Raw genomic sequence first — 9391 nt, forward strand, 5'->3', positions numbered from 1 at the left:
TTGCCACACCTGAGCATCCCTAAAACCTCCAGCTTCAGCTGCACCTCACTAGGTCAAACACACACGGAGAATTTCTGAGCAGGGAACAAAGCTGGGCATGGGACGATGGAACGTTGCTGGGGCACTGAAAATTGCCTGAAAGTCAGCAAAACAAGTACCAGGAAAGATACCAACATATCTCTGAAGACATGAGCTTGATCAAGGGCAAAACTACACAAGGCAAAGACACACAACAGAGAAAACCCGAGTTTATTTTAGAAACAGTTGCAATCAGGGAATGAAGGTGAAGAGTCTCTTGCCACAAGCAGAATGTCCCAAATCCCACGTGGCAGGGCCGTCCAACAGGCCACAATCTCACGTGTCACATCTGTCCCACAGGTCACAATCCCTCGTGTCAGGTGTGTCCCTTGCTGCCAGGATCTGGGGGAGCTTCCCCGTTGTCCCCCTGTGCCAGCTGACCTTGGGGCCCGGGCTCTGCTGGGCTCTCCAGCAGCAGCTCCAGCGCTTCCTCCCCAGCCACACGTCTCACCTCCTCCCCTCTGGCTGCCAGGATCTCCTCGATATTCCTGCACGGGGATTTGAGAACCAGCAGTGACACCACAGCAAAGGCCCACTGCACTCTGCCCTCAGCACTGACACCAGGCAGGGAATCACATCACCAGGAAAACCACCCAAAATTAACCACATAAAACCACCCAAACCTTCTGGGACTCCTCTCATCCACTAGAATAAATGATTTAGCAATTACAGCTAAACAGAAGCTTTTAAAGGTATATTGGGAAGTTAGAAATCACTGGAGTTCCACAGCAGATCAATCTACACACTTGAAACATCCAAGGAAACCCAGCAGTGAAGTGATAAAGCCTGAGGAGAACAGCAAATCACCTGCTGGCACCACTAAGGATGTCTGTGAAGTTTCTGCTGCAGCTTCACACCAATTTATTTGGATCCTAGACAGCAACAGTCAAATTATAATGACTGAAAACAGTCTGTGTGTTTTAATGAACTGGATAAAACTTTGTTTTTAGTATGAGCCACATTTGAAAAAAACAAATCACCGAAACAAGGCATCATCTCAGGAAGCTGCAGGAGGGAGCAGGGTGTGAGGAGGATGCTGCTGGCACCCCTGGGAGCAGGGTGTGAGGAGGATGCTGCTGGCACCCCTGGGAGCAGGGTGTGAGGAGGATGCTGCTGGCACCCCTGGGAGCAGGGTGTGAGGAGGATGCTGCTGGCACCCCTGGGAGCAGGGTGTGAGGAGGATGCTGCTGGCACACTCACCTCTTTCCCTGCAGGTCGGAGAACCAGCCCAGGTTGTCGGCGATGACATGGTGGTTCCCGCAGCCGGGGCAGGTCACGATCACCACCCCTCGGTGGTAGGCGGCCTTAGAGATGGATTTGGCTGAGCGGGTCTGGCACACCTGAAAAACAAAGTGGGTTTTATGAGCACTGTAACTGCAGCTCCTGGGACTTTTCAGACAAAAATAATTCTGACATTAAAAGAGTCCTCCCTCCCTCACCTAATTCTCCCCAGGTCAGCTCCATCACGTTAGGATGTCGTGAGTTCAGCCCGGGACACAAAAGCTGAGAGAGGCTTCACTGCTTTCGGTGGCTCCCTAATCAGGAGGATCCATGGAGGCTGTGGGATCTCCACCCTCAGAGATACTCACAAGACCCCGAACATCCTTCTCCAACACGGAGCTTGGACTTCAAACCTCCAGAAGGCTCTTGCACTCTGAATTATTCTTTACAAGTTTAAAACAAAGAAAACAGCTACACAGTGAACCCCAGCGACGGTGCCGTGCCCTCAGAGCGCCCCGGCCCCGCGCCCACCTTGCAGGTGTACACCAGGCGATAGTGCGTGGCCGGCGGCGGCCCGGGGGCGGTGCAGAGCGGGCGGGCCGAGCCCCAGCGCTGTCCCTGGCCGGTGCAGAGCGGGCGGGCCGAGCCCCAGCGCTGTCCCTGGCCGGTGCAGAGCGGGCGGGCAGGCCCGCAGAGAAGCCCCGGGGCGGTGCGGGCCGGACCCCTCCGGCCAGGCGGGGGGCGGCGGGGCCGCCATGACGGCGGCTCCCCGAGCAGCACCCTGAGCGCGCGCTGCATGGCACCGCGCATGCGCGCGCGGCGCGCCCTGAGGCGCCGGCGGCCATGTTGGGTGCGGGCAGCCGCCATGGTGGTGTCGGGCAATAATTAACCCGTAATTAACCAGCCCGGCCCTGTGTCACACGCAGGCATTTAAACCTGTTTATTGACCAAGGGGCCGTCAGAACCATGCAAAAGTGTCACTGCAGCACTTTTCATAAATGGGTGTTTGGATGGCTTTAGAATCTAAAGAGTCCGTTGTGAGTGAAATTGAGGCACCCTGCAGAAGCTGGTATTTCCCTCAGAGATTGGCTCCCGAGGAGCCTGTGGTGTCCGTGTGTCCCTTTCCAAGGGATTTTGGTGCTGTCCCTCTCTCAGGAGCCCTCGGTGTCGGTGTTGTCGCTGCCAGAGGTGTTCTCCCAGTCCGCCTCATGGTGCTGGTCTTTGGGCGCCCTTCTCATTGCTCTTTTTCTGCAAACAACACCACACATACAACTTTCAGAAGGTGTTTTCTGCAAACAACACCAGACATACAACTTTCAGAAGGTGTTTTCTGCAAACAACACCAGACATACAACTTTCAGAAGGTGTTTTCTGCAAACAACAACACCAATCATACAACTTTCAGAAGGTGTTTTCTGCAAACAAGCAGCATTTCATACAGTTAGTATGTATCAGCCCCCTTTGTGGTTAATTTTATGCCCTCCATGGATCAAGCTTGGGGGCAGGAAAGGGGAAATACAAATATAAATACATGGTTATAGAAATACAAATCATGGATATTTCCAGGTCAGCCCTGCTTGCTGCAGCCCAGACCTTCGGTAACGCTCAAAGCAGTCCTTCATCCTCCTCCTCTCCTTCTCTGCCAGCTCCTCGTTGGCCAAGCCACACTCCTTGAAATGGAAAAAAAAAAACAAACCTAAAAACATATGAATTTATTTTTGATCAGATCAGTGTTAACACCAGGTTGCTTCTTGCATCTGCATAGTCAAGTACCAGCAGGTTCTCTACTGTGTGTGCAGGATGGTAATGCTGCTGTTTCACACAGTTTTACTACATTTATTCCCTCAACATCTGTAATTCTGGGAGTCTGTTTTCTGTACCAACAGTAATTCTGCAGACAATTACACTGGAAAACATCCCCACCCAGAGATGAAGGGCAGAAAGTAATTAGAAGAAGATTTTATACAAAGATGGAGAAATGTCCACTGTAAATGTTTTGCTGTTCAGACCTCACACTTTTGGAGGGTGGATCTGCACTAAGTGCTCAGAGTTTGGAAAAGCAGGAGCTGCTGACATGTTTCTCCAAGCCGGTAAATCCATCATTAATGAAAATATTAAAGATCACAAACCCCAGTCAGAGTAAAGAAGAGCCCACAAAGATTCTCTTACACTTGGTGATTTTGGGGGCAGATGGCTCTCTTGAGGGCTGAGTTCCTGGTTTTGTACTTCCAGGCAATCTTCTGAAAGATAAAAAAATCACAGCTTTAGTCAGAGTTGCCATTGCAAAGTAACTTCTCCCTCCAGCAGTTCTTCCAACAGAAGAGCTGTGATGTAACTGCACAGAGTCCCCAGCAGAACTGAAACCAAGCCCAAAGCACTCAGAACTCCATCCTGTCATCAATCACAAGTCACTTCTCATTTTAACTAAGCCCTGAACCTTGCCCAGGATGGTGGGATTCCCCACCACACCCAGAGACAGAGCTTTCCACTTCCAGCTTCAGCAGGAGCAAAACAAACCTTTGCCAAGCAGCTCCTCTGAGGCCATTGTGAGAAATGTGTTAATCATTATTTTATCCATCATTTGTCCCTGCTCCCCAGGTTGTGAATATCATGGCACTTCACACCAGACCCTGTTTTGGTGAAATTCTTTCTGTGGTGACCAGATGTTACAATATATATTTTTGAACTGAGCAAGGTAGAATAATAATAAAAGCCTTTTTTGATCAGTGCTGTTTAGTTTTAGTGAAAATTCTCCCATCTCAATGAATGAAAAGATCATTTAGATCTTCCAGGAGAGCAAAACAGAATAGACCATCCTCTCCAGAGCTCTACTCAGTGTTTCCCCCTTACTTTTAGCTGTCTGTGTATCTTCATCCAGGTGACTGTGAAGAACAAGCTGTGGGGCAGAAAACAGAGCAAGAACATCAGAACTGTCCCTAGATAAAGGAATATAAAACCCAGGACATGCTAGAACCAACCTCTCTCTCCCTGTTGCTCCCAGCAGATAGCCAGGAGTTACAGATCTATTCATGGATTTCTCATCCATGAATAGATCCAGCTTCCTTTGGCCTCATTTATACTTTTGGCCTCCAGACAATGTGACAATCACTCCCTCACTGGAGTTATGAACTAAGTGAAACTCTTTCCTACAGATGGTTCCAGGGTAAGACTTATTTTTGCCTGTTCACACACAAGAGAGAAAAAGCAATTAAAAAATAACTAAATTCCCTTGATTTGCTTAGACTCAACAAATCTTGCTGACTAGTGCCAAAACTGTGTCCTACACTTAGAACTTCAGGACACAGAGGTTCTGTCACTGTCTTGCTGCCTCTGGACTTTTTGACTGAAATGAGCCTGAGCCATTGAAAACTGCTGATACTTGGGGAGCTGAGCACAGGTGAGGAACGTGAAACCATCCCAGAAGAAAGGGAAAGGTAAACAAGGAACCCTACTCACTTCCTGGGAATCTCTGGAGGAGGAATCATCCAGGTCAGAGGTCTGAAACAAAACCAGCATAGATTGATCATTCCTCATGAGCAAGGGAGGGAACATACAGGAGACTTAGAGCTCCACAGAACACAGAACTCCTACACTCCTGTCTGGACACTCAAGAAAGTACACAAGAAGCCATATTAATTAAAATATATCTAATTTAGTTCCAGAAATCTTGGCTCCCCATTTCATCCAGATGGCTCACACCCAGTCTCTAAATAGAGTCACTCTTTGGTGGTTGAGGAACCCCTCACCACCTTTGGAAATGCTCCAAACACGAACACAGGTGGCCTGAGCTTGCATCTGTCCAGCTTTTCCACGCCTGAAACCAGGGTGGGGTGATAGACACCATCACATCTTTCATTTTCTGAACTCAGCATTTGCATGGCAATGGTTTAATTAATTTTGGTGGTGGCTCAGGCAGGTGTTCACTGCCTGATGAGCTGGAGCTGCTCAGGCACCAAGGCCTGGGAACAGCCACAGTCTGACCCCATCCTCAACTTCCCAATCCATCCAGGGGAGGAGAGCTATACCAGAGTGGGCAGCTCCAGCTGCAGTCTTTTCAGCTTGGCCTCAGTGGCCAGGAGCTGGCTCTCCTTCTGGAAGAGCTGCAGCTGCATCTCATCACATCTCTCCCCCAGCTCCCGGATCTGCTTGCGGTAGGCGTCTCTCTCCACCAGGTTCTTGCAGTACTGCATGTGGAACTGCTCTCGGGACAGGAGAGCCTGTGCAGGGGGACAACACGGGGCAGTCACACAACAGCACACACAAGCTGGCACTATCTGCCCAAAAAGCAGTGAAAACTTGTGAGGAATATTTTATCACCTGGTCTCTCTCTGAAGCCACTTCCTCCATCTGCTGCAGGACAGCTTCAATACGTTTTTTGTACATCTGGGAGTCCTTCCTCAGAGATGTGCACTGTAGCTCCAGCACCTCTTTCTCCTCTGCAAACTGCTGAGACAAGATCAAAAGCACCTGCCTGTGGGCAGAGCCCGAGCCAGACTGTCCCCACTCCTGCTCTGTGCCACAGATCGCTCTGGCCAGAGCTCCAGGGGGTGTCTGAGCTGTCACCTGCCACACACGGAGTGCTGAAATACAGGTACTACAGCAGGAGCAGCAGGGATTGCTCCTGAGCAGCTGCTCTGCTGCACAGGCAGGACTCTGCAGGTGCTTCACCTGCCTGTCTGACCCAGAGCCTCAGCAGGGACTGGAACAGCAGCACCTACTTTGGCCTGGAGCACCTTGGCTCGGCGCAGCTCCTTGCGCAGGCTGTAAATGGTGTTCACCAGCTCCCGGCGTTCTTCCATGATCTGGCTGCAGTCATTCTCCAGAGTTTCCTTGGAGAGGCAGTTCTCCAAGTTCTGCTCCCTGGCAACCTGCAGGACCAAGGAAGAAGTGAGACAGGGCCACCATCTAAGTCCGTATCAGTTCTCTCTCCTCAGGGCTCTTGGGCAGCAGCTGATCCCCACAATTGTCACTGCAGCATTGCTGCCCTGGCTGCCACAAATAATCCCTTGAGTCCATGCTCAACCACCCCACCAACCTGGAGAGTGTTTTCCAGCTCCTGGTTCTTGGCCAAGAGCAGCTCCTTCTCCTGCTGGATCTCCCAAACCACCTCGTGGCTGGGGCGCTGCTCTATGGCGTGTTTCAGCTTCATGGTGTGCTTCCTCTCCAGCTTGCAGTCATCCTCAGCCTTCATGAGGCTGTGCTTCAGCTGATCGATCTACAAGAAGGTTCAGAGCTCAGCAGGACCAAGGAGAGAGCTCTGGCCTGCAAAACCAGTTCCCTGCTCCCCAGGTGAATACAGAGCAAGTTTCTCCCCAGCTGTTTTCCTCAAAGTTTTGTGCCCTGGGACCAGATTCCTGCCTGTGTGCTAATGGGTACATGTTCCTGTGCTGCCTTTGTGAGAGCAGCCTTGAGTGAGGGCAAGCCTGGTCATCATTCACAGCACCACTTGTAAAATTCAGGCCTAGGGGGCTGAGCTGGGGACCACAAAGACAAATTCTAGAGAAGATGCTCAGTGCTTCATGCTGGACTGGAGCATCCTTGGCAAAGACGAGGTGCTCAGCCCACCTTCCAGGGTCAGGTGAGAAGGGGAAGCTGTGCCTGACCTCTAGCAGCAGGTCCCTGTTCTTCATGAGGGCCGCGCTCTTCTCCTCGCTCTGCTTGGCGTAGCTCAGGGCCAGGCTGTAGTTCTCGTCCTTGCACTTGCGCAGCTCCTTGCTCAGGCTGTCCCTCTCCTCCTTCATCCTCTGGGCGCGCTCCTGGTGCTTGCGGAGCAGGCTGTCCCTGACCCACATCTCCCTGAGCGTGTCCTCCTTGGAGTGCAGCCACACCGCCAGCTCCTGCGCCTTGCGCCGCTCCTCCTGCACCGCGCTCTGCAGCTTCATGATCTCGTTCATCAGCACCTGGCTCAGGCCAGACTCACCAGCTGTGTCTGTTTGGGGAACAGGGGTCACTCTCTGCTCTCCTGGCTGCTGCCAAGGCACACACAGAGCTCAGCTTCCCCTCCATGTCACTGCGGCCAACCCTGACGGTGTGTGACAAAATTATCCCCGCTGTGCCTCTCTGCTCTGCCTTCCTGCACCACAGAGTCACTGACACAACAGGCAGAAGGAAGAATTCATCCTTCTGCTTCCTCTTCCCCAGTCCAGCCCAGGACACCAGGGCTGTTCTTCCCAGAACCCTTCCACAGCACACGTGGAGCAAGGCAGGGAATGCTCCTGACTCTGCTCAGCAGCACCAAAGGAAGAGCTGTTGTTGAGAACACAAACATTACCTATAATCATGGAGAAAACCCTGCTGGGCTCTTTGCCAGTTATTTTCTTATACAGCTGGGGATAATAAAGCTCAAGACTCTCCATAAATGCCTCAAAGCCCTTGTGTCCTGTTCGCTGAAGAATGTCCAGGAGAACACCTGAAATCATGGCAACAGGATATTCTATTCAGTTATTTCTCTCTTCAGCTGTTTGTAACATTAAAAAAAACCCCAAAAACTTCACTTCCTCCACATACAAAAGTCCCTGGGATCCACTCACAGAATAAATTAGGTTGGAAAAGACCTCTGGGATCATTAAGTCTATGACTGAACCACCTTGGCAACCAGACCATGGCACTAAGAGCCACATCCAGGCTTTGTTTAAACACCTCCGGGGAGGGAGACACCAGCACCTCCCTGGGCAGCCCTTCCAGTGTCTGACTCCCCAGACTACCCCAAACCAATGGCCTGGAAACTCCCCAGAAGGATTTGAAGAGCTCCCACCTGCCTTCCGCTTGCGCATGACCAGGCTGGGGTCGTTGAGCACCTGCTCCTCATCATCAGGGCTGAGCACTTTGCACTGCCGCAGGTACGGCGTGATCCGGGAGGGCTCAATCACTGAGATCAGCTTCACACGGAAGTTCTCCAGGTTATTCCAACAGATCTCATCATTATCCTCTTCCAGCATGTCAGCAGTGAGAGGAATCAGTGAGCAGCGTTGTCCTGTCTGGAAATAAAACACCAAAAAACCAAAGAAGCAGCCCCTGAAGCTCTCGGAGCAGTGTGGCAGTGGTGGTGACACCAAGGACGTCAAGACTGAGAATGCAGAAGTGTCCTAATTAGCTGTTGCCTCTGCTTTACGAGCAGCTCACTCTTCCTTCTCCACCTCCCAGCATGTGAGATCCCTGTGTTCTGTCTGACCACACAGACACCAGATCTAACACCCACAGGAGCTGACACTTTACCTCAGAGCTGTGAAATAAACTTTTATTCCCTGTTAATATCAGCCATTCTGTATCACCAACCTTCACCTCTGCAGTCACAAAAGATTCCTTGGTTCTCCTCCTGTGTCCTGGCTCTGAGAAAACCTGTCTTGGATGCAGCCTCCCTCTGTATTCTGACTAGAGAAAAGATAACTCCAGGAACAAAACCGGTTTGAGAATAAAGAGGAAAATACTCAGCTATACCCTGAGACAGGAAAGGGAAGGAAAAGAAAAAGAGAGATAAATTCAAAAAGCAGAAGCCAGAATGGGTGATGGGGGAGGAGAAAGATGGTAGTGGCATCGTGAGTCAGCAGCAACACATAAGCAGTGATTTTAGATTAATTGTGGTTTTGTTTTCTAATCTGTCCCACTGAAGGACCTGCTAGGGTCCAGAAAGTTTCCTTGTGCGGTGGTCAGAAAGGCTAAAAAGGATGAAAGTCACAGCCATAGGTGTCTGCAGCTGATTGCAGGGGACAAAAACAAGCCACAAAATTAGAAGAGGCTCTTCAAAGGCTTGCCAGCTGTTAACATCTTCCTCCAGGAAAAGTGGTGGCAGCAAGAACTCAGTTTCAGTTTAGACACAGGTCTCTTCAGCTGAAAAGGGTGTGATTTCTATATTGCTGGCTGTAATTTTGGGTGTCCTCAAGCTTCCAGCATAATTATGACAAGAAAGGGAAAGGGAATGAAGTCCTGGCAAAGCAAGGAACATCACCCCTGATTCCCAAATGACAGGCTGTGGCTATGGCAGCAATAAAGGAGCAGCCCAGCAAGCAGCTGGTTGTGTGATAATGCTGATAATGCCATTGTGATGATGCTGAGCATCACCAGAAGACCTGAGCCTGCCTCCCCCCCTTCCCTC

The 9391-nt window shown here is 50.8% G+C and overlaps 2 protein-coding genes across 4 annotated transcripts; both read right to left on the reverse strand.

The window, feature by feature from the left end:
• Nucleotides 1-232: 232 nt before the first annotated feature.
• On the reverse strand, nucleotides 233-2181 carry DNLZ (DNL-type zinc finger). The gene is made up of 3 exons (XM_059865179.1): nucleotides 1831-2181; nucleotides 1279-1418; nucleotides 233-566 (listed from the first exon to the last, which is right to left on the reverse strand). Exons 1-3 carry the CDS (start codon nucleotides 2164-2166, stop codon nucleotides 395-397), a joined length of 648 nt encoding a protein of 215 aa, XP_059721162.1. The 5' UTR covers nucleotides 2167-2181; the 3' UTR covers nucleotides 233-394.
• A 43-nt stretch (nucleotides 2182-2224) lies between these two features.
• On the reverse strand, nucleotides 2225-8726 carry CARD9 (caspase recruitment domain family member 9). 3 transcript variants are annotated; one of them, XM_059865176.1, is made up of 13 exons: nucleotides 8575-8726; nucleotides 8054-8276; nucleotides 7571-7708; nucleotides 6903-7228; nucleotides 6335-6514; nucleotides 6018-6167; nucleotides 5617-5745; nucleotides 5325-5516; nucleotides 4756-4797; nucleotides 4150-4195; nucleotides 3469-3539; nucleotides 2893-2969; nucleotides 2225-2547 (listed from the first exon to the last, which is right to left on the reverse strand). In XM_059865176.1, the coding sequence occupies exons 2-13, from the start codon at nucleotides 8235-8237 to the stop codon at nucleotides 2451-2453; spliced, it is 1632 nt and encodes a 543-aa protein (XP_059721159.1). In that variant the 5' UTR covers nucleotides 8238-8276; nucleotides 8575-8726; the 3' UTR covers nucleotides 2225-2450. The 3 variants fall into 3 exon arrangements, with proteins under 3 accessions (XP_059721159.1, XP_059721161.1, XP_059721160.1); XM_059865178.1 differs by lacking the exon at nucleotides 8575-8726 and having other exon boundaries at nucleotides 2893-2966; nucleotides 8054-8531; XM_059865177.1 differs by lacking the exon at nucleotides 8575-8726 and having other exon boundaries at nucleotides 5617-5742; nucleotides 8054-8527.
• Nucleotides 8727-9391: the final 665 nt, after the last annotated feature.

Source organism: Haemorhous mexicanus, chromosome 21, assembly GCF_027477595.1.
Source record: "Haemorhous mexicanus isolate bHaeMex1 chromosome 21, bHaeMex1.pri, whole genome shotgun sequence".
Classification (NCBI taxonomy): domain Eukaryota; kingdom Metazoa; phylum Chordata; class Aves; order Passeriformes; family Fringillidae; genus Haemorhous; species Haemorhous mexicanus.

What these genes read in the sequence shown, in the direction of transcription:
- DNLZ (XM_059865179.1), bottom strand. Translation starts at nt 2,166, where the DNA reads ATGGCGGCTGCCCGCACCCAACATGGCCGCCGGCGCCTCAGGGCGCGC. An exon ending in GCCTGGTGTACACCTGCAAG is followed by an intron (nt 1,419 to 1,830) that starts GTGGGCGCGGGG and finishes TTTGTTTTTCAG; the next exon opens with GTGTGCCAGACCCGCTCAGC. An exon ending in TCCGACCTGCAGGGAAAGAG is followed by an intron (nt 567 to 1,278) that starts GTGAGTGTGCCA and finishes ATCCCCGTGCAG; the next exon opens with GAATATCGAGGAGATCCTGG.
- CARD9 (XM_059865176.1), bottom strand. Translation starts at nt 8,237, where the DNA reads ATGCTGGAAGAGGATAATGATGAGATCTGTTGGAATAACCTGGAGAAC. An exon ending in AGCTGGAAAACACTCTCCAG is followed by an intron (nt 6,168 to 6,334) that starts GTTGGTGGGGTG and finishes TTGGTCCTGCAG; the next exon opens with GTTGCCAGGGAGCAGAACTT. An exon ending in TGCCCCCAAAATCACCAAGT is followed by an intron (nt 2,970 to 3,468) that starts GTAAGAGAATCT and finishes TTCCATTTCAAG; the next exon opens with GAGTGTGGCTTGGCCAACGA.